Here is a 25605-nt window from a genome sequence, read left to right as displayed (position 1 = left end):
TGAGGGATGCTCACAAGCACTCAAGCCGTGTGATGTATCGATTAAAGATACGTTTCAGATAAGATAAACAAAAACCGGTTTTTTCCAGAAAAAACACATTGAGCAATCTTTGATATAAGCACTTGAGGTGTCACTGATATAGTTCTAGATATAGTTTTCAAATATAAGTACTAGATCTACATAAGTGTTGTTATTGTTTTGCATTTAACGAAAACGTGAAAAGAAACGTGTAATTTATTGGGTTCCGTATAAATTGAACTTTACGCTTGACAAAATATTGAAACAGTATCTCTTTAGATATATTTCTTTGTACATGGATGTTTCTAAGTAAATAGTTACTTTTTTGTTTTTTTATGTAAAAGATAGGCCGGCAAATGATCACCACCCCTACCACAACAGCTGTGGTCACCACCGCCCAAACATTGGTACTGTCAGAAATATTAACCATTCCTTACATCGCTAATACACCGACCTTGGGAACTAAGATGTTATGTCTCTTGTGCCTGTAGTTACACTGGCTCACTCGCCCTTCAAACCGGTACACAATAATACCAAGTACTGCGGTTTGGCGGCAGAATATCTGATGAGTGTGTGTTACCTACCCAGACAAGCTCGCACAAAGCCTTACCTCGTAAACTACTACTTTCGATGTTCACGTACAAAATTAATATATTTTATCGGATATTGTTTCGAAATTACATCATTATGTTGTTTAAAAAGTCACCATTCTGTATGGTTACTCAAATTAATTACTTAAATTTACTTAATTTAGTCACAAAACTAAAAATACATATCTCATATCTCCCCCGATCTGTCCCATAGTCGATTCAGTTCGTTAATCAGTATTTTAAATACATAGAAATCTAATCAAACATCGAAATAGGCCAAATATATCATTATAGTTATAGAAATTTATACTCTATTCCAACCATAACAAGAAAAATACAACATTTGACAGCAAATTGACGCGATATCATTGGTCGAGAGCTTGATTAATCTATGACATTCACTATGGATTTGCGAAAAAATGGCGTTTTAAACGTCGACGAAACTGTTATCGGAATTTTGGAAGTGAAATTATAGTTGATATAAGTTTTATAGAGTATCCTAAATAAACATATATTAATCATAAACCCTTAGTAGTGCACAATATAGCTGAGTTATTAGAAAATCTCATGAAATACGTAAATCAAAAGTTTGTTTATCTTTTTTCCTACTTACATTGGAACAGGCTATACACAGATTGCTATTTGTAAAATCCCTTTCAGATTGGCGTTATAAGGAACCGAAATTGAGATTCGATTTTTAAAAATAATTAGTTCTTATTTTAAATCCTTAAAATTATTTCAGTTAATTAAAAAAAATAACTTTACAACAGTACAAGCACGTACATGACGATCGTCCCGACATCGTAAACATAATTAGACTCTTCCTGTAATAAAAATCGTTATGCTGTTGTTTTTAACCGACTTTACAGAGTGTAATGTATTCTCGGGTGTCAGTTTAATAATGTCATTGTTAGAAGTGTATTCGAATTGTAAATAAACCGTTCTTGACGTAAGAGATTTTTGCCCAGTGGGTCTTCAACCCGAGTCTTCAAATCCGAGACGGCCCAGTGGTTAGAACGCGTGCATCTTAACCGATGATTTCGGGTTCAAACCTAGGCAGGCACCACTGAATTTTCATGTGCCTAATTTGTGTTTATAATTCATCTCGTGCTCGGCGGTGAAGGAAAACATCGTGAGGAAACCTGCATGTGTCTAATTTCAACGAAATTCTGCCACATGTGTATTCCGCCAACCCGCATTGTAGCAGCGTGGTGGCATATGCTCCAAACCTTCTCCTCAAAGGGAGAGGAGGCCTTTAGCCCAGCAGTGGGATATTTACAGGCTGCTTATGCTAATGCTAATGGGTCTTCAACGGTAAGCAGGATTGGACAAGGTATCCGTTTCTATAATAAAATTTCGCAGATATTTCTAACTTTGCCAATTTATAAATTGAAATAATTTGCTAAATTAACATTAATAAAAAAAGTATATTATTCAATATTATATAGATGATAACTACTGAGTTCCTTTCCGGTTCTTCTCAGTAGAATCTACGTTCTGAACCGATGCTTCACTTAATATAGTTTGTAAAATGACGATTCAAAAGTTCTTGTAAAAGCCTACTTGAATAAAGTATATTTTGATTTGATTTGAAAACAATGATTCGGCAATCACCTGTGGGTCACTTGGGTCACCACTGTGCGCAGATATTTCTAGTACAAGAAATATTAATCTTATCTTGTACTGTCTATGTGTCCCCAACCTTGAAGATTAAGGTAATACATTCTGGATCTAGTTACACTGGCATAACTGAATTGCTGGTGTTGTACTGGCCTTTTTATCGTCATAGTGTGGGATTCTAGATTTCAATTCGAAATATGAGCTAATTTTGGGCTTCGAATGACGTCCCTTCGACTATCTTAAAATAGTCTTGTTAAGCGCCCTTCCACCAGCGTCAATGAAATCCTTTTATACGCCTTTCAGAACAGGTTACTTCAGTGCACTTGATATCTCTACTTCCTTCCCGATTTTAGAGTCCTAGGTCCTTATACTAGCAAGTGAACGTTTCTGGATTCAATCAAATATATCTCAGCAGCAGTTTAGAGATTGGCAGTTTACACTCTCGGGCGCTGGAGAGCAATATAGCAGTTGTATGTTCAGAAATAGAGATTGCAACTGTTTTGCACACCTGACGCAACTGACTGTTCTTAATATGAACATGGAAGAAATCCAGGCAGGATCACAAAAAATCTATTATGTATTTACGTAACCAGCGTGACCTAACAATTAACGACTTCAAAATGTTTATTTGGATAATTGGTGTTAATAGTTAACCTCACATATATTCAACGCCATTTTTATTTCAATATTGCAAAGGTGTTAAACAATGAGTTTACTTTAATGAGGGAACAGAGTCAATTTGAATGAATCTTATATTTGTATTATTGATGAGCAACACCTATTTGCTCATCCTGAAGAGCATCCAAGAGTACCACATAGTCTATTCCAATCGAAGGAGGAATAAAGATAAGCAAACCTTAGATTTATGTACGCCACGCGATTTTCTAATGGTTCAGAGATATTGTGCAATACTAACAGTTCTCGACTAATATATCTTTATTTTGGAAAACAACACTATTCCACTAAACTACTCAGATTTACTTTTAATTTTACTTTCAAAGTTCGTGTAACAGTTTCGTCGACGTTCAAAATGCCATTCTTTCGCAAATCCATTTGGATTTTGTCCTGTTGTGGTTGGGATAGACTTGTTTGCCGTGGCGGAAAGCAGCGTGACAGTCTCCTCCACCAATCAGAGCCGTCTCAAGCTATACTGGGGCATTTGACCACCCATGAATTTGGGGCCCTTTTGCTAGATATTTTTTGGTTTCATTTAGTAAATTGTTGGTTCTTCGTGGCCCTCTCAGGATGGGGGCACGTGCCCCATGTGCCCTATGGTAAAGACGGTAATGCCACCAAATCCAATCCCATGCTCCATATCTACTCTATTTTATATATGTATATAATATATGACATTGTATATTATATATGGCATTTCACAAGATAATAAGTTTATCTATAATAGAAAGAGACAAAGAGGAAGGAAAGAGATAGAGATGTATTACATTCGCCGGTTTACAGACAGGTATTTTTTTTAATTTTCATTACGTAATTGAGCCCTTGCATTGTTTCATTTGACCGTAACGCTAGATTTTATAATGAATTGCGCTAAAGTGTTTTTTCCGCTATAAATGTTATTTTTAGTTTATTGCTTGTTAACCTAATCTAACATTGAAGCACCTCAACGCAAACGTAATGTATGATTTTTACCGTAAATTTATCTTGGTAGATATATTGACTTTACAAGGGTGTGGAGAGTGGAAGGGAGAGAGGCGGCTTCAGGTAGCATTATTATCCCCAAAACGTGCTACAAGTTGTTTTACAAGATATATATTCGGACTGACTAGACTCTTGTCAGTACTTTTCAGTAATACCTACCAATAAACACTACGTATAATTTGTAGCGTTTCTTTTAATCTTAAGTAGTACTATAATGGGGGTTGGAATGCGTTTATCCCGTTAATTACTAGTTTGGAAACTACTAATTTGAAAATGTATTTTGGAATTCATAGACCGTCATTTTTTTATTTTTTTTAATTAAAGCTATGTTCGATTCACCATAGACGTCATTAAATCTGACAAACGTAAAGTGAGTGCTGTAGTGTAGGTTTGATTTAATCCATCGACATTTATTTCGAAATTCGAATTGTATGTATTTATATTTAAAAAAAAAAAAAAACAAAAACTAAAGCGTCTCGTGAGTGTCGTGAACAAGACATTCGTAGATAATGTCGAAATATCGAGCTCCACCAAATAAAAATAAAAAACGTGGTAAATATCCCGTTTTAAATACTGTTAGTAATAAAAATAACCATGTTAATTTAAAATCTTATATAAAAACTAAAGCATATTTGCATCGATATTTAGACACTATTATCGTAGCAAGCAGCCTCTGGCGAGAAGAAACGGCATTAAACACGTATAGTCCAAACTCTTTTCAAATATATGTATATTAATTACAATGCTGTTATTTTTTCCAAAAAATATTTTCTGTCTCTCTTACTCTCCTATCCCCTAATTGTATAATATATATAATAAGATCTACTAATATATAGAGGAGCAAAAGTATCGGTATAGCTCCGACCATTGAAGTACCTCGGTATAGAACGTAAGTTTACGGCAATATTGACTACTGATGTTAAGTTACACGGTTGATGAATATAACATTAATTAATATCAAAAAATTAAATAACGACTACGTTGAGTGAATGAATGTATGAATTAATACAAAGTGTCATTTGGTATGATGTTAAGGTTATAATAATCCCCCACATATACAAATCTCTATAAAAGATTCTAGAGAGTCTACCGCGAAACATCGCGTTTATTCAAAAGTTTTTTGGAATTTCGCAACCTATGGCAGGTGTTAATATGATTTCATTTCATTGTAAACTGCAAGTCACTCATCCACGTTTGGCGCCAAAATTATGAAACATTATTTAAATGAAACTTTTAATGTCAATTAGTATAACATTAGCTCAGTTAGAATTAGCGTTTGTCGACAACAATTTACTTAAATTTTTGTGATCAGTAACTTTTTTCCGCTTTCTAAAATTAATTCCTTGTTAAATCGTAACAATTCAGTAAATTGCAATCCTCTTTAATATTCTGCAGATCTACGGCTGGAGCTCAAAATGAGACCGTAACCGATTTTTTATGTTCAGCTATCGTCCCACAATCACTGGGACGAAAATCGGCTTCGCTATTAATATATAAGATAATAGAATAAATAATCCCACTATTTTTTTCAAATATAAAACTGTTAATCTAACGAGATGGCCCAGTGGTTAGAACGCGTGCATCTTACCCGATGATTTCGGGTTCAAACCAGGCAGGCACCACTGAATTTTTATTGTACTTAATGTGTGTTTATCTCATCTCGTGCTCGGCGGTGAAGGAAAACATCGTGAGGAAACCTGCATGTGTCTAATTTCAACGAAATTCTGCCACATGTGTATTCCGCCAACCCGCATTGGAGCAGCTTGGTGGAATATGCTCCAAACCTTCTCCTCAAAGGGAGAGGAGGCCTTTAGCCCAGCAGTGGGAAATTTACAGGCTGCTAATGCTAAAAAAAAAAAAATGCTGATCTAACGAGCAAATGGTCACCACTGCGAATAAACATTGGCGATGTGAGAAATATTAACCAATCCTTTCATCGCCAATGCGCCACCAACCTTGGGAGCATACATGTTATGTCCCCATGGTCACACTGGCTCGGTCACCTTTAAACCGGAACAGAACTAGTGCCGCTTGGGACTGCTGCTGGGTGGTATCTATATAAACACACACAAATTGCACAAATACGTATCGACAAGTAAATCTAAATGCGGTTTTATATATTAGATTAGAAAATATAATTACGTTAACTCAGGCAAATTTTGCTCAAGGTCAACCACTAGCAAAATTAGTCTTATCATTGAACGGATGTAAACAATATTTAGAAGTTAAAATTACGCTATTACAATAATGATTATCTAACCGTAAGTAAAGTATATCAGGAATGCGTTGATGAAATTGACACTAATGGCTTTTTAAATGGGTTAATTTATATATAAGCAATATATATACAATATCGACATTTGACAAGCAATACATTCTATGATTGTGCTCCGTTAAAAATTAAATTTAACAGTAATTTTTTTGTTTTTATCGAACTTTAAATTGTTCTTGGTGCTTGACCTAGTGTTTGACAGTATATTGATTATAAATTTTAAGCGGAATGTGATTTAGTGCTTGATCTTTAAAACAAAAACTAAAACAAACAATTAAAAAAAAGTGTGGTGACGCAAGTTTTCGTTTAAAACGCGTAAGCGACGTGATATGCATGGCGCTTGCAACGTTTTGATCACGAGTATTGATCAGGTAGCAAGCTTTGTTACGTTTGATGATAACGGTCGTTTTAAACAAATGCCAAGACAATATTGTATTTTCACAATTGGAATACGAATACCCGCAAATTTTTAGAATATTAATATATAGTAGAATTAAAAATAATAATAATATAAATTTTTCAACCATGTCTAGTACTTCTAAAATATGTTCAGGTTGTTTAAAAGAAATAAAAGACGAATAATTCATATGCTGTTCATCGTGCCGGTTGCGTCTCGACTTAACATGCGCAAACATATCAGAAAAAACTTTTGCTGTGACGGGTGCCGCCAAAAAAAGACTGTGGATATGTCACGAGTGTAAAAATAAATTACCAAAAGGGGATAACACTAATACCCCTATCCGTACGGCTGAGCAAGTGGATATTGAACATTTCGAATCTTCTAACATTTCTATGCGTAGGGGCCATCAGACGACTAGCAGATCTGTTTCGGAACATTCCTTTAAAGATATAACCGAATCATGCGTGATTACACCGATAAGCGACATTGAAAATTTGATGGCTCTACTCAGACGTGAGATTCAAAGTGCAGTTAAGTCATATTTCTCAATAGAATTTGATTCGATAAAAAGCGAATTGAGAGCCGAGATGGCCCAGTGGTTAGAACGCGTGCATCTTAACCGATGATTTCGGGTTCAAACCCAGGCAGGCACCACTGAATTTTCATGTGCTTAATTTGCGTTTATTATTCATCTCGTGCTCGGCGGTGAAGGGAAACATCGTGAGGAAACCTGCATGTGTGTAATTTCAACGAAATTCTGCCACATGTGTATTCCACCAACCCGCATTGGAGCAGCGTGGTGGAATATACTCCATACCTTCTCCTCAACGGGAGAGGAGGCCTTAGCCCAGCAGTGGGAAATTTACAGGCTGATTATGTTATGTTTATGTTTATGTTAAAAAGCGAATTGAGTATGTTTAGGGAATCGAAATCTACGATAGAAATCATAAGTGCTGATTACGATAAAATTAAAACTGATCTCAAAACCTATGAAAATAAAATAATTGCACTAGCTCAGGAAAACGTTAAACTATCAGGGATGATTTCTGATTTATCTAATCGTTTAACATCTTTAGAGCAACACACTCGTGAAAATAATTTAAAGGTAAATGGGGTGCCTGAGAGAATCGGAGAACTTACTGTCTGTAATGAAACAACTCACGTCTCCTGTTTCATTTCCGTTGGGAGATAACGATATTATTAGCTGTGTAAGAGTGAGAAAAATGGATGATACCAGCAGTCGGCCTCGCGCTATTATTGCAAAGCTTAGTAGTACTAGAGCGAGAGATGAGATATTAGCCGCCGTTTCAAGGTTTAATAAATCTAACCCAGAGGATAGATTACATACTGGCCACCTAGGTTTCGGATCCAAGATATTGGCTGTATATGTGTCGGAACACTTACCATAATCCTCCTGCCCTTATCCCAATTTTACTTGGGGTCGGCGCAGCATGTCTTCTTCTTCCATACTTCTCTGTCGGACGTCATCTCACTAGTAACATTCTTTCTAACCCTATCGTCTTTCACACAATCCATCCACCGTTTCTTGGGTCGTCCCCTACCTCTATATCCATCCACATCCATTTTCAAAACCTTCGTCGGAACACTTACCACCACACCTTAAGTATCTACATGCCCGCACACAAGTAGCGCGGGAGAAGCTTATAAAGTATGTATGGGTGCGTAATGAACGTATCTTTATTCGGAAAAATGACACATCACCAGCTAAACAAATTCGTAGCATTGAGACCTTAGACCATATTTAATTAAAAAAAAAATAGAGTTTAAGTCCGTAAATTAAAAAATCTCATTCACAATTTATTATCAAAATGTCCGTGGTTTGAAAACCAAGCTACCAGATATAAAGGTGGCTTCTCTGAGAAACAACTACGAAATGATGGCGTTAACTGAAACTTGGTTGGACGATTCAATCAATGATAAAGAAATTCTCACTGATAGATATACAATTTACAGAAGAGACAGATTAACAACTTCATAACTTGGACATAGAGGGGGTGGTCTTATTCGCGGTATCAAAAAATTTACAATCTCAACGAGTCAAACGCCTGGAATGCAATAATGAGGATTTATGGATATCAGTTCGCTTAAGTGTAAATGGTGTACCTAAAAATGTACTATTCTGTTTATTGTATTCGCCACCACCTGTAACATCTAATAATTAAGAATTAATCTTAAATAACATAAGTAGAGTAATGAAAAGTAATTTATGTGAAACTCTTATATTATGAGATTTTAATTTGGGTTTTATAAACTGGATTTTCAAGTCAAATGAAAGAAATTCAGTTCCTAGCAATAGTACAAAACGTTTAGATTTTATGTTAGTGGATTTTATGGCCTTGAATCATTTATCTCAATTTAATCACGTAAATAACTATAATAGCAGAATACTTGATTTGGTATTTAGTAATTTCTCTGGTTTCAGGGTCGACAGTAGCCTGGACACACTAACCAAAGTGGACTCCCATCATCCCCCTTTAGAGATACAACTAGAACTAATGCAGTAATACAGTTAGAGGCACAATTTCAAAAAATCTAATTATACGATAGTCAATGACAAATTAAAAGAAATAAATTGGGAGTCTGAGTTGAGGTCAACTGCTGGTGATGTTGATGTCATGGTATCAGTTTTTTATGAGATCATAAAAAGTGTTATTAATAATCATATCCCTATAACAAAACCTAGAAATCGTAAATATCCAGCATTAATTTCCACTACTCTAATAAAAATAATTACTGAAAAAGAAAAAGTAAGATTAAAATTAAAAAAATACAATAATCCGCGTGACTTTCTTGAGCTTAAGTTATTAAACTCTCGCATATACAAAGTGATGAAAAATCGTTATACCAACTATACAAACGGAATAGAATCGGTTGTTTGCAGTAACCCGCGTAAGTTTTGGTCCTTTGTTAAGACTACACGTGGAACATCTTCGAATATTCCCAGTAAAATGAAAATGTCTTTCAGTACTATTATAGCTGAAGCTGGCAAAGATATTTGTAATCTTTTTAAACAAAAAATTTCTTCGGTCTTTTCTAAAAATATACTTAATAAGAATCAAATTCAATTTAAACAACAGGACTTTTATCCCAGTTCTCTTTAGGCTCTATAAAATTTAACGAACGTATCATTCACAATACTCTAAAGAAAATTGACCCTCATAAAGGGGCTGGGCCTGATGGGATTCCTTCTCTTTTCATTAAAAGAACTTACAAGAATTTAACGTTGCCATTAAAAATAATCTTTGAAACATCCTTTGAAACCGGTAAATTCCCATCGGCTTGGAAGCTTGCTAATGTTATACCTATATATATATTTTTTTTTTTATGGCATTGGCTGGCGGACGGGCATATGGGCCACCTGATGGTAAGTGGTCACCACCGCCCATAGACAAAGGCGCTGTAAGAAATATTAACCATTCCTTCCATCACCTATGCGCCACCAACCTTGGGAACTAAGATGTTATATAACTTCTGCCTGTGATTACACTGATTACTTAAACCTTAGATTCAAATATTCCAGACTAACAGCTCTGCTATGTTATGCTCACGTTATTTATAATATAATTTTTCTACCTTAGTACTCATATCTTTTACTTTTTCAAAAGGTTCCGATAGCGACTTCGGTGCCGCTCATTTCCCCCCGAATCTAATCTCGACCAATCATGTCATGACAGTTCAAGGTCGAAGTTGTTTATTTATCTATTTATCTCTGCTGTCACTCGAAAATTCTATGCTAATATATACTCTATTCCGACCACAAGAGGAGAATAACAAAACGAAAAACATTTGACAGCAAATTGACGCGATATTCGTCGAGAGCTTGATTAATCTATGATATTCACTATGGATTTGCGAAAACATGGCGTTTTGAACGTCGACAACACCGTTATCGGAATTTTGGAAGTAAAATTAAAGTGGATATTACTAGTTAAGTGTAATAGTTTTGTATTATGAATTATGATATATTAATCATTAACTCTTAGTTGTGTATAGCTGAGTTATTAACAAATCGCATGAAATACGTAAATCTATGGTTTGTTTATCTTTATTCCTATTTGAACTGGATTTGACTTTGATTTGCGATATTGATATGTATGTGTAGGGGGGTTAACGACAGACTAATGAACACATTAAAAAAAAACACTGTTGGATAGCTAATTTATTGCATAGTGCGATATGGTACAAATTATTTACATCATAGCAATTTCTTTATTATCAAATGGCCGTTCGAAGCCGGGACGGATCAGCGTTGATTTGACTTAAAGTACATTAAAATATAGGAAATATTCTCGTTAGTTTCACCTTGTAATTATTATATATTATATGACAACTTCAAGTTTCTCTATATAGGGCTTTACTGGGGCCCTAGCAGAAAAACCATCGTTATGGAATTTTTCCATATCATGCTGAGTCAGAGCGTCCGTGACATGGTATTGTTTATAGTCTGTCTAGCTTTTTAAATATTTCGCATACATGTTTGTGAATAAATGAATTTATTTATCAACAAGTACATTCTATACTGGCACGGAATTTGGACAGTTTTATTGTATATATTTATTGCTCGATCGCTTTGATACACCGCGCCTACTAATCGTATCGTGCTGTTTTTTTTATATTAAACAGTCCCAAGCGTAGACGGCCATTGAGGCAGGAAAAAAAGAAACTGCACTAGTCGCGCCCGCTATGCCAGCCCGTAAAACGCCCGTCTGCCTACCGATGACATAAAAATTATAAATGTATATATAGCCTATTCCAATGGAAGTAGGAATAAAAATAAACAAACCTTAGATTTACGTATTTCATGCGATTTGCTAATAACTCAGCTATATTGTGCACTACTAAGAGTTTATAATTAATAAATCTTTATTTATAATACAACACTATTACACTTAACTACTTATATTCACTTTAATTTTACTTCCAAAATTCCGATAACAGTTTCGTCGACGTTCATCATTCGTCACGTCAATTTCAAAGATTATCCAACTGGACAGGTAAATAACGCACTATTTAAGCGCGTAAGTAAACATACACGCGACGGTGATCTGACATGACCGAATATTCAAACGCTAGAATAACAACTCTTACTTGCATTCCGAAGCTAACACTGCTAATTTCCTAAATACGAACTGCCAGTAGACCATAGACACGAATATTATTAATATAAAATAATTAAACATAAAACTAACACCAGTTTTAAAAAAAACTATTTCTCAATAATAAAATTCGTGTAATTCGTATAAAAATTACACAAATATCGAGTTTAAAAACAACGGTTCACTGTTTATATTATAACATTCATTGAAATAAATAAAAGAAAACTGCTTTTGTAATAACTGGACTGGAATATGTATGGCACAGCAATTAAACTTTTGTTTTAATTTCCCTACAAATTTGTAATACTCTGTTGTACTTCCTGTATCGTCATTACCTAATAATAATATTATTGTGTTTGTTACAATCGAGTATTCGTTACTCGAAAGATAGTAGATGGCGCTAATCGATTTTATTAGCATTTTTGAAATCGTGCACGCCATTTATTTAGTATCGGGTGTCTAATAAATTATTTGTTTTAATGTTTGCTTGGAATCGATTTTATAAATATAGCTTTTTTTTAATTTTTTTTCCAGTTTTTATATTATGATATTAAATAATTATTTATTGAAATCATTAATTATTTAAATTTCCTTTTTTTTTTTTAATTACATTTAAAAAACTTTATTTTTACACATTTTTTTTATTTAATTTATATAAAAATATTTTAATTTATATTCATTAATTTACTATTAATTTATTTTATTTATTTAAAAAACACACAATAACACTTTTTACCAATAAACAAACACTGATCAACTAGAACAATTACAAATATTTTATCTGTATTTTTATCGGGAACAAATATTGCCGCCAATATGGCGTCTGCGCGTCGGGCATGCGCGGTGAGCACTGAACCGAAATTCGTAAACATTTGTCTTATCAGTTAACGCTCAGCTAAATTTTGAACTTATCAATATAAAAGCTTATAACAGTGCCCTAGTTATTTTTAATGTTATTATGATTTTTAATTATTTAAAAAAAGTAGATTAAATATGTTTTATCCGTTATTTTGTGAATGGTTCAGGCATTATACTGCTCATAACAATAATTCCTTTGAAATCATTAATTATAAAGTTACTAATTTATTATAATAGACTAACAAATATAGTAATAACAGTTTGATTCAATTGTTTATTTATAAAAATGCATCGCAATGACAAAGCTTTCATTAAAAAAGTATCTTATAATGATACTAGCCTTAATTGGTTAAGGATTAATACTGTATTACTTAAAATCGAAAATAAACCATTATTTCTCGTAAAAAGTAAAGGATAAAAATGCTTGTTGTGGGCTATTCCTAAGAGATAGACTTTTTTGAAGAACTTTTAAAGGTGTACAATATTGTAGTACATTATTTTGATGTATCTCGTAGGGTTCAACCAGCGTTTGCAATGTAAGCGCAAAAAATGTATTTATTTACGACATCACTTTAGAAACCTCTAAAATTATCAGTGTTTCTCTACTATATTGGGCATGTATTATACATATAAACCTTCCTCTTGAATCAATCTATCTATTAAAAAAACCTCATCAAAATCCGTTGTGTAATTTTAAAGATCTAAGCATACATAGGGACAGACAGCGGTAAGCGACTTTGTTTTATACTATGTAATGATTTAAATGTTATTTGATAGTGGGAATAAGGTCTATTTATAATTGTGATCGTGAAAATTTGCTCGATTTATGTCCAATTATGCACACAAAAACCAAACTAAACGGGTGCTTAGAGCCTTAGACTCTTTTATAAGGCTCTATTTTATTGTGTAAATATCTCTAATATTCGGACAGTTAGTGTGATGACCATCTGACCGAGGGTGTAATATTATAATGCACAAATGTGTGCGTACACAGGTGCACTCCCCGTTCCACCTTATTCGATTCTACGGGACGTCGAATCAGACGCGATCGGAAAGAGTTCAGGAGTTAAGTGTTTGTAAATACATTTTCATAATAAGATACTTTATTTAAAAGTAATAAACTTAAGTAAGAGCGTGTATGTATCCCATTGCTTATTCCACTACGCTGCTCCAATGTGAGTTGGTGGATACATATGTGGCAGAATTTCTTTCAAATTAGCATCAAGCAGGTTTCCTCAAGATATCTTCCTTCACCGCCGAGCATGAGATGTACTATTATAGTACATTTTTATTCGTACTTATTGCATATAGTGTATATATATATTATATACTTGTAATTTGATATGTATTGATATTATAATTTATTTATTGATATATAATATGTGTATTTTATGAGTTAGTTATGGATTAATGTTATTTCATTTATTCTCACTCATGTATAATACATTTTTAAATATAAAATACAAAATATATAAAATATATTTAAAAATATAAAATACAGAGGCCAACCAGTGGCGGGAACAGGGTCCAAGCCACCGGTGGTCAGGGCCCCAGAGAGAGGAACTTCCTCACAATACGCGCCGTGCCGAGGAGTACTGCCTTCTGCATCAGGCCCTTGACCCAGCTGCCTAACGAGAGCCTCTTAAGGTGTTGGTCGAGGCTCTTGGCCATTGGGCCATTCGCTGAAACGACTATCGGCACAATAACTGCTGTATCCACATCCCACATGTCGACAACCTCGTGAGCTAAGTCAAGATATTTCATTTATAATTAAGCCACCCAAATCATATTCTATGAGCTATCACATACACCGTTGGTTGTTTGGAAGAGATCGCTATGTAGCGATAAGGTCGCCAAAATTGTTCAATTCTTTTAATTAACCTATATCCATGTCTTATTTATTTTCTGTCTGTGGTTTACAATAAAGTATAAAGTATGTTCTACATAATATAAATATTTTATGTTTAGGATACAAAAGCAAATTATCTTATTCTATGAACGGTAAATGTATTGGCTGAATATAATTCAGACCGTTGATTAAACGACGCAAAAAAGGCTAGGCCGTTAATTGAATGGCTTATTAAGCTAGCTGCTAGCGACATATTCATAAAATGAGCTCTTTATGGCTAATGTGGTATCAATTTCGCTCTAAAGCGCTAAATAATGATAGGTTTTATGTCTTTGGATTTAATGGTGTAATTTCAAATATGATTGTGCAATAAAATTATATGGCGAAGCGTGAGTTGAAATGGGCTTCATGTTCCGTACAATTTATAACTAGGACATGAATTTCAAGCATTTCACCTCAATTGTTTAAATTTAAAGCGGTTTAAATATTTTTTTGGGCTTGCACGAAGCCCTACCAGTATCGTGCAAGTCCGTCGGGATAGATACTACCCACTCATCAGATATTCTACCGCCAAACAGCAATTAGTATTGTGTTCCGGTTTGGGTGAGTGAGCCAGTGCGACACTACGGGCACAAGGGACATAACATCTTAGCTACCAAGGTTGTTGGCGCATTGGTGTGATGTAAGGAATGGTAATTATTTCTTACAGCGCCAATGTCTAAAATGCTGAGGTTTACGGCGTAACGCGGGCTGACAACATGACAACATACGCAACTCGTTCATGCGAGGTCTCAGGGTTTGTGACGTAGTAGATAAGCTTCAAGAGCGTCCTTTGAGGTGGTACAGCTATGTCGCACGTAAGGGCTATGTCGGAAGAAAGGGCGTTGATATGTTTGGTCCTGTAACTAGGCCCTGTGCGAAGGCTGGGCTTCGTAAAGAGCACATGAGAACCAATGAACTTACAGAAGGATGGCGCTATGGATCGTGCAAAGTGGAGTAGGCTTAATTGGAAGGCAAACCCTAGCAATAGCCAGGATTAAAAGACCAGACAGAAGAATAATTACTCTAGTCAATGTAATTTCACAATCGTGTTCAGCGGTGACTTTCGAGTTAGTTTTTACAGAATATCTCAATTTGAATATATATCTTAATCGTTATTGGTCCTTGTTTTATTAAAGACTAGCTGTGCCCGCGACTTCGTGCGCGTTGTTTGAATTTAAGTTATTTGGATATTGTAGCGTGATATTATTTTTATTCTGTATATAATTCTAAAATAAAAGTAGCCTACGTTACTCCTTATTACATCTGCTATCTGCCAGTGAAAGTCCCGTCGAAATCGGTTCAGCCGTTCTAGAGATAAGCTGGAACAAACAGACAGACAGACAAGGGAGAGTTCAAGTATTACGTAACGCAATTTTTGAAGATTTTTGAACACCCCTTCTCCCCTTGTAACGCACCGTAACGTTTTTCTGTACCCCCCCTCCTCCTCTCTAAACGTTACGTAACACTCAAGTGACCATTTTTACTCTAAAGTCGCAAAAAGTTATGTTTTAGTTATTATCTTTGGTATAGTTTTAATTGACTTTGCGGTAATAATACTAAATAAAACCAGAGATTTTTAGTCCACAAAACCTGCGTATTTTGTTTATTTTTTATAAATTTTTGGCTCTACACACAATCGTTTTCGTCCTTCAATCTCCTATTTTAGCTTTTTTTACTAATACTCCTAAAATAATATACCATTTTTTCTTTTAACCTTTGGCAATGCAATTATAAAGAGAAACCCAACTGAAATTAAACATTTTACTCGAAATAAAATCGTATTCTTAACAAAATTAAAAAATAATCAACTACTAAACAAGTTTAAAAACAAAGTATAGTAGGTCTATCAAAACAATCCGATTGAAATTACGGCTCCTCTGTCCACGGGTTTGCTAGCCACTCAGATTCTTTCATCGCTGGTACCTGGAGTGCAGACGAAGACGGTTTTGGGCTGAACTTCGTCTTCGTCGACCCAGTCAGTATCCTCAGACGATGTTTCATAACGACGCACAATGCAAAGAAGCTCATTCGCCCTTCTGGTAGCAAGGCGCTGTGGCCGTAGTCTAGTTTCACAATGCAGACTATTCAACACAAGACAGCCTTCCATGCACGTAACGACAGTGCGTTTGAACACTCTTGTGAGATGTGAAGTAGATCCCACAGGTTGGACAACAATGACGACCAGACTAATACAATCGAGGGATTCCCCGTAAAACGTAAATGAAAAGGGTTGCCAATTTGGGAGTTTTGATTCCGTAATTTTTTATTTAAAAAAAACAATGTTACGTAACGTGTTGTAAGAAAGACCCCCTCCCGCCCCTCTAACGCATCGTAACGTTTTACGAGACACCCCCTCCCCCCCAAATTGCGTTACGTAATACTTGAACGCCCCCCAAACAAAAATTGTAAAAAATATTATTTTAGTATATGTACCATGTATACATTTATTAAAAATGAGTTATTTTAATATTACAAACAGACACTCCAATTTTATTATATGTATATATGATAAAGTACGTGATAAAATTTTAATCATTATAAGATATAGGGTTACGAGATAAGGAATGTATCTTATATAAATATACACGTGAATGACGTCATAGGCAGCCATTTTCATAATATTAGGCATTTAAATTCCGCTATCAATCTGATCCTCTTTTACCTGAGGGAATACCTGTCTGATATAGAGGTGGGGGTAATCTTACTAATTTGTAACGGTCGCGACACGTTCTCGATTCGATAACGATACAACTTCGATCGCAAATGGATCGTTGTGTTAGAAGAATAGGAGATTAAAGAAACGGCAATCATTACGTTTCGATTCGATTACGATAAAGTGGTTACTTGTTAGTAGATTTTGTCCCCTGTATCCCCCGTCCCCTGTGTGGTCGCTATCATAATAAATAATAAAAATGACTATCTTTACTAATATTATAAATATCATACTTACTCGTATCTGTCCGTCTGTTCTGTTGTCTGATACTTGGTGGTAGGACTGTGTACTAGCGCGCCTGGGTAGGTAGTAGGTACTACCCACTCATCAGATATTTTACCGCCAAACAGCAGTAGAAACTCATTATTGTTGTGTTCTAGTATAAAGGGTGAGTTAATCAATGTCACTAGAGGCACAATGGACATAACATCTTAGTTCCCAAGGTTGGTGGCGCATTGGCGTTGTAAGGAATGGTTAATATTTCTTACAGCGTCACCACCTACCATCAGGTGGTCTATTTGCCCGTTCGCCTACCTATTTCGTAAATAAATACCTTTTAACGAATAAAATACTGAACCGAATTTGATGAAATGTCGTATGAAGCAAGCTTGAACTCCAATAAAACACTGACACCTAAAACGCAAGAGAAGCAGCGAGCGAAAGCTGGTATATTATAAATTCAATATTAGATATACGTAATTTACTTAAGGTACTAGACGTACATTTAATGTCAATTTAATAATTCTAATTAACAATATAAAATTTATGTAGTTTTATACAATGTATCTATGATTATTCAAAGTGTAACCTACACGAACATCTTAGGTATTTTTTTTTAAATATTACTTGTGGTTTTTTTTTTATTGAAAATGTGTAGGCTGCCACTCACAGACACTGGTGATATAAGTTATATGTAATAATACCCCTACATCATCAGTGCAACAGTATTATATATTCACTTCAAACCGGAACACAGTAATATATATTGTTCTTAGCGATAGAATATGTACTAAGTGGGTGGTACCTAAAGAGGGTTGCTCAAAGCCCTACCAAAAAGTAAATTGATTCAGCACAGTTCGTTGTTTCTTTTCCAAGTCGTGAACATATAATTTTATACTTTTTGGGTACGGAACCATGCCATAAAGCGATTACAGTTGCGAGGCGACTAATAGTCATTGTTTTTTATTACAAATCCTTTATTATTGTGCGAAATCACGGTAAACGAGATGATCAGAACGATCGTACTTCTTTTGTTATCACGTGTAATGATTACGTTAGTGTTAAGTGAGTCATATAGAGGCAACTTTTCAATGATTAAGTCCATATATAGTATTCTATAACACCGTTAAATAAATACCGAGAGACGTTAAAGATATTCGTAACACGAGGGAACCAGTGTCCTAGCTCTCCTGAATATTTTAATTTTATAGATATTCTGCCGCCAAATAGCAATAATTATACCCTGTTCAAGACAGCTTGATCTTTTTGACAGATGGGCTAGTGATGGGAAACAGAAAATATAACATATATAACAGTCGATGGAATGCGTAATTCAAATTAGAATTCAATTTTTTTTTAACTTATTTTCCTAAAAAGACTTATGTCAGCTAAAGATACCCCAACCACTAGCCAAAGAGACTCCAAACAAAAGGACCCCCGTTCGTAACAATAACTTAACAATGATCTTTAATAAGGATTTTTGTAATCGATATTTGTAGCAGTTACTGCCTGTTAATCGCGTCCGTACCGTCCAACCGATGTAACATTGTACAAGCGTCTATTATTTTTAGTGTTTATGTAAATTTTACTTTGAAGCAATAATATATAATAGAAAAAGTCTTAAAATTTTCGGATAACGCTTGAATCTTTAGGAACTATTGTATTATATGTATTTTTTAAAATATTTTTACAATATTTAAAATCATTAAATTAAGAAAATAATATGTTCGTCATTGCAAAGTTATGTCGATCATAAAAATTTACACCTGTCAAAAAGATCAAGCTATCTTGTGCATTGTTGTGTTCCGGTTTGGAGGGTGACTCAGTATAACTATACGCACAAGGGACATATTATTATCAAAGTATCCGAGTTTGGTTACGCATTGGCGATGTAAGGAATCTTTATTATGTATTACAACGTTAATACCTATGGGCAGTGATCACTCAACATCAGCTGATCCATTTACGATCAGTATTGAATCAATTCCAATGGAAAGAGGAGTAAAAATCAACAAACATTCCATGCGCTTTACTCATAGTTCTGCTGTATTATACAATAAACTTTGCATGAATTTAATGAATTATTTAATTTTAATTTGTACCTATATCAAATCAAATTATTTGTGTTTTTAATTTTAATTTTATTAAGTGCATGTTTAATTTTTATTATGTCTTTAATTTTTATCAATTTTAACTTTTTTTTTTTTTTTTAAATCTTTCTACTCATGTTGCTATAATTACGTGTTAATGTATTTTTAAAACAAATATTGTAATTGTTGTGGCTACTTTAAAAATCTTCACATGTTAACTATTTTCATTTAACTGTGTTACATTTGTCATTAAAACATGTAGTAGCTACTAGTGGTCCTTAAAATAAATAAAATAAAAATAAAAACAGTTCTTGAATAATATATCTTTATCTCAACATTATCCCAATTTACTTTATACTATACTTCCAAAGTTCAGATAAAAATACCACCGACATACGAATGCCATTTCTTACGAATCTATAATGTATTCCATTGATTATTTAGAGCTCGAACAGTGTTGTCATGTCACTTCAAGGTCAGAGTTGTTTATGTACTCCTTTCGATTGGAATCGAGTATTCGTCCTCGGAGCGCCGCGGCGGCCCCGACTGTGAAATGCGCATTCATTTTTTATGTAAACTGTCTAGTTTATATGTGAAAACCCGGTAAAATAAATAAAACTAAACAAATACGTTTACATAAAACAAAAACTTATTAACTTTTTCATAAGCGTTGATCTATAATTTATTGTGGATAAGTTTCCATCGTGTCTACCGTATAATAATTATTATTATTTGGAACACACTTTCTGAACGCACCCGTTAACGTCAAACATGGCCGCCCGTTGAACTGTCATGTTGTTGAATTTTATGGATTTAATATCGAAATGTCACGATTGTAGGACTATGTTGTCGACTAAAAAATTGTCGAATAAAATTTAGATAAAGCATAGTGCCATACTAACAGTGCATCTTAATGCTATTTTTTTTAGGGTTCCGTACCTCTAAAGGAAAATAAGAACCTATAAAATTACTTAGTTCATTTGTTTTTTACTTATGTTTATATAACTCCTAAGAATATACAGTAAATTTACATTGACTTATATGTTGCTAGATAAGCTGTTCAAAATTAAAATTGAGTCGCAGCGACGGAAAAGGCAGACGATGCGGAAGCGGTTAGTTCAGTGAAGCCGAGACGATCGCGCAGATGTGTCAAAATATTAGTTAAGTATCTTCGTCTGTATGTCTCTGAGAGTCTTATATAAAAATTATTTCATTCGATAAAAGTCATAAATGTTGTTAAGTGGATTTGCCAATTATTATAACAACATAGCAAATTATACAACACAAGTAAACTTATATCGATTTGAAAAATGTATAAACAAATGCATTTTATTTTTCATTATACAAAAATTTGCACATCACACATTATTCAAAGTATTAAAATTTTAGATGTTTTTTTAAACGTAAACCAGTTTGAACCGGTTACCGGTTAAATAACCTTGACGATTTGACCTTTAAAAGTAACTTTTCCTTACGGTGCGAATTTGTTAGAATATTATTTGTATACATATCTAATTGTGATACGGTGTACGAAACGGTAAATTTTATGGTAATTGAAAATTGATTGTTATAATATGAAAATTCAATAAAATTGATTTATCTTATATATTAATAGTAGGTATATAATATTAATATAAAATTATAATATTAATATAAAGTATATAATATTAATATAAATGTCCCAGTGGTTAGAACGCGTGCATGTTAACCGATGATTTCGAGTTCAAACCCATACAGGCACCACTGAATTTCATGTGCTCAATTTGTGTTTATAATTCATCTCGTGCTCGGCGGTGAAGGAAAACATCGTGAGGAAACCTGTATGTGTCTAATTTCAACGAAATTCTGCCACATGTGTATTCCACCAACCCGCATTGGAGCAGCGTGGTGGAATATGCTCCAAACCTTCTCCTCAAAGGGAGAGGAGGCCAGCAGTGGGAAATTTATAGGATGTTAATGTAATGTAAAGTGTAATATTAAAAGCGTAAACCGATTTTTGTCCCAGTGATTGTGGGACGATCGCTGCACATAAAAAGTCGGTTATAATCCCATTTTGAAGAGCTCCAGCCGTAGACGTGCAGAAAAATAAAGAGGATTCTTAATTGCAATTTACTAAAATTATTAGAATTAATTTTAGGGGGGGAAAAAAATTGCCGGCCGGTAGAAAGCGGTACTACGGCAGTTTAAGAGTAGGTATAAGTAAAAAAATTAAAAACGTAAACAAAATGAAAGTAAATTGTTATCGACAAACCTCAATAACCTCACTAACTGAACTAGTGTATACTATTTGATATCAAAAATTTAATGAAGGCGAGATAAAATACTCAAGCTAGGTGATGGGAGCCCACTTAAGGGATCAGATTACTACTACCTAAGGGTGCCTTGTGAAGTCGGACCTAGGCTAAGACAACATCGACGTCGACTAGTTGTAATTTAACTTTAAACGTTGTAATTGTTAAACACAGTATATATTATTGTTTAACGTGTACAAAATAATTACACCCCAATTAACATAATTGGTTTTAAACACAGGTGGCGCTTAAATTGGTTCGCGATGTTTTCGAGTTATTTTCAACTACTACATTTAAAAAATTTAAATCTTATGTCAAAAAGTATTGATAATTAAGGCATATTACTCAATACAAGATAATATTAAACTTAAGAAAAAGTGTGGACTTCGTATTTGTTTACTTCCAGATAGTATAAATAAACATTTACATTTTATCGTACTTCATTGACATACTCTGTAATTAAAATGGTGAAAAAGAGTAATTACTGAGTTTCATGCCGGTTAACAAAATGGAAAAAAAAAATTATCCCGCTGAGTTTCTTTCGCCGGTTTTTCTCAGGTCCGAAGTGTTAAATTTTTAATTTTTTTAAAATTTTTAAAATAAATTTTAATAATAATAATAATTTTTAATAATTTAAAATTTTTATTTTTAACCGGTTGTAGATTTTTGACTATCAATAAGCAAGTGTAAACACTTCTATATTGAATAAAGATTTTTAACTTTGACTTTAAGATCTACTTTTCGAACCGGTGGTGATCCTTTTATGTGTCTACTCGAGAAAGTATATTTTGATTTGATTTGCTTCAAAACTTACCGTTCACAATCTAAAGCGGAGACATCAGCGTCACAACTAGAATCACTGATGGTCAACACGCCATTCTTCTTGAAGAAACACCGCTTTTTCTGACGTTCTTCGGTACTGGATTCCACTATAGATACCGTCGACGAGTTCGTGAAGTCTTGTACGATGTCCATTTTAATCTGAGAAGATTAATAATACAATTAACGTAGGACATAGTTGACGCTACTTCGCTCGCTTTTAAGAGGGTGATTGTCAAGGGTTAGGCATGAAAAAGTCTAGTCTAGCCTTGGAGTTCAAGCTTGTTTCAAAAAAATTATATTCTAAAATATATCAAATTCGATTCAGTGTTTTGACCGTGACAGAGCAACAGAGTGGAATTGTTTAATTTGGCAATAAATCAGTCAGTGTAATGATTATATCTTACATATCATAGCGTAAACAGATTTTTGTCCTAGTGATTATTATATGACGATAGCTGCATATAAAAAATCGGTTATGGTCGCATTTCGAAGAGCTCCAGATGAGTAGATTATTAAAAATAATTAATTCTAGAGACTTAACTTACTACAGTTTAATAATAAAAATGAAAAACGTAAACAAAATTAAAGTAAATTGTTTTCGACAAACTCCCATTCTAACTCAACTAATAAAATACTATTTGCAGTGACTTGGAGTTTACAATTAAATGAAATCAAAACAAAACTATATATATTCGAAATTCCTTAAAAAATCTTTTGAATAAACGCCAAGTTTCGCTGGACACCCACTAGTATCGATAAAGGAATTTGATTTGATTTGAAAATGTGCCAACTGTATAGCTTATTCCTCTCGTAGAAGAAGTAAAGATGAAAAAACATTTAGATATACATGTATAGGTAGATTATTGTAGCTCTATTAAGTATTAACACAAAACCTTTACTTCCAAAAATTCCGATTTCAAGTACACCGACATTCAAAAGGCCATTTTTTCGCGAATCCATAACGCACATTACATATTCAAGATCTCGACCAATGATATCACGTCAATTCAATGTCGAAGTTGTTTATTTGGCTTTACCCTTGTGGATGGCATAGGTTGCAAAGTTATTCGGTAAAGAACGAACGTGAAACACAATAGATAACGTCATTGAATGTCAGAAAGAAAAAAAAAAATTAAAACAAAAGACGTTCATGTTTTTTATGTTATAAATATGTATTTCATATGTTTAGTCTTTCTCCTTACTGTAAAATTGAATAAATAAATAGTTTATGTCTATACAATCTACTACAATTTAGTAAAGAGATACTTCAGACCTGACATTGACCGCGACAACAAAAATTTTAGCGAGTTTTAAAATTATATTTTTTTAATTTGAAACGTCGTAAAGGCGAACGTTGAATTCTTAAGGTTTGCTATCATCTAAAAAAAAAATTATTCATCATGATCAGCCTGTGTCATTCCACTGCTGGACGTAGGCCGCCCCCAAGGCGCGCAACTGAGCCCTATCTTCGGCAGGGGGGGGGGGGGGTAATGCCCATAGTCATTCTCCTCGTGGGGGTCATACTCCTCGTGGGGGTCATACTCCTCGTGGGAAACCAGTTGTCAAGCTGGTCTAATTTGATAAACCAATCAGATGAGACTTACTCTAAGATTAACAAACTGTATAAGCCAAAAAAAAAAAAATAGTTTTATAGAAGTCTTTCAAATTCAAAGTACAATTTCTGGTATACTGCTACAAAATCGCATACATTTCCCAAAGCCCTATCAAACTTGTCTAGACGGAGCCCTTTGTTAACTAGCACGTCTTTGTTCCAGGCGTTAATAGTACAGTAAATTTTTTAGAAAAATCTTTTTTAGAACTTACATCACATTTTTTAAAATATTTTGAAAAGCGACAGTCAATATATTATATTTTGTTATTATACTATTTATGGCCCAGTTTATAAAATGTGTGGATTTGTGAAATATTTTTCATTATTTTACATTGAAACACTGGTGCTTTGGTATGTTTTCACTGCAATACAAAATAACAAATTAAGCAGACTTATAATTCTTACAATAACGTAAAGTCAACATAACAGACGAATATAAAAAAAAAAACTGTTCCACTGTGCTATAATAAGTTACTATAAATTTTTATTTATACCCAATAACATTGTATGATAATTAAAATTATAGTTTATGGGATACTCATTGAATACCTTAATAGATAGATCAAGAAAAGTAAAAAAAAAACTGTCACGGACAGAACCTACTAAGATTGAAATCAGATGTTAAAAGAAATGCAAAAAATAAAAACAAAAGCAGTGGTAATCCTTACATACATCCAAAAAATGCTGTAAGAAATGATTTTTTTAAATGACATAATGGAGAAAATTAAAAACTATAAATCGTTGATAATTATCTATTTTTAGGAAAATAGTTAATCTGTATTAGAACCCAAAACTATTTATAACTCAAAGATTATTATAAATACCTGTTACAACAGCATTTTGATTAAAATCTTCTTTGTATAAAACTTCACAGTTCACTCAAAATGAAAACATATCATTAATCCACAATATACCTATGTACCCGCATTTTAAAAACCATATTGAATCACGCGGCGCTAGTTACGCACGGGCAAAATAGCAACTAAACTCAGTGAAATGTTTATTTAATTAGAAATGATTTGATTCAATACGTATTTTAAATATTATTGGCTGATTAACTAACCCGACTAAGTTAACACGTGGTTCTGATTGGGCGTCAATGTCATCGCGAAGCCATACAAAGTGTCCGATTCGTTGGAATAAGCCAGATTAAATTTAAGTAAGCGATAAGCTGTTAGTTTATAAAAATAAACTGTCGAGCAGGTTAAAAAATACTTATAGCGTAAAAGTTATTCAGATTATATTTTTGGTGTTTTTAAAATTATGTGTCATCATCTCAAGTGCCATCTAGTATTGAGAGGTAACAACTAATTATTTCGTTTTAAAGAAAGCATTTTATAATGATTTAATTTAAATGTGATTGTAATTAACAAAAAATATCCTATTTAATTAGGAGTCGATTGTGTAATTATTTTTTTTTTAAATAAAAACATTTA

At 33.7% G+C, this 25605-nt stretch overlaps 1 protein-coding gene across 2 annotated transcripts in view; it reads right to left on the bottom strand.

Annotated features, from left to right (window-relative positions):
- LOC113391686 (P protein-like) overlaps positions 1-25151 on the bottom strand; it is a 62517-nt gene extending 37366 nt beyond the window's left edge. The window contains exons 1-2 of one of the 2 annotated variants that reach the window (XM_026627737.2): positions 24994-25151; positions 22550-22716 (exon numbers count right to left, since the gene is read on the bottom strand). In XM_026627737.2, the coding sequence (XP_026483522.1) occupies positions 22550-22710 (161 nt within the window). In that variant the 5' untranslated portion in view covers positions 22711-22716; positions 24994-25151. Of the gene's footprint in view, positions 1-12409; positions 12512-22549; positions 22717-24993 lie in introns of those variants that run through there. The other variant, XM_026627739.2, reaches the window with a different exon arrangement.
- Positions 25152-25605: the final 454 nt, after the last annotated feature.

This window comes from Vanessa tameamea, chromosome 30 (assembly GCF_037043105.1).
Source record: "Vanessa tameamea isolate UH-Manoa-2023 chromosome 30, ilVanTame1 primary haplotype, whole genome shotgun sequence".
Taxonomy (NCBI): Eukaryota; Metazoa; Arthropoda; class Insecta; order Lepidoptera; family Nymphalidae; genus Vanessa; species Vanessa tameamea.
Note: the sequence above shows the minus strand (reverse complement) of the source record. Positions and strands in the feature narration are given on the sequence as shown.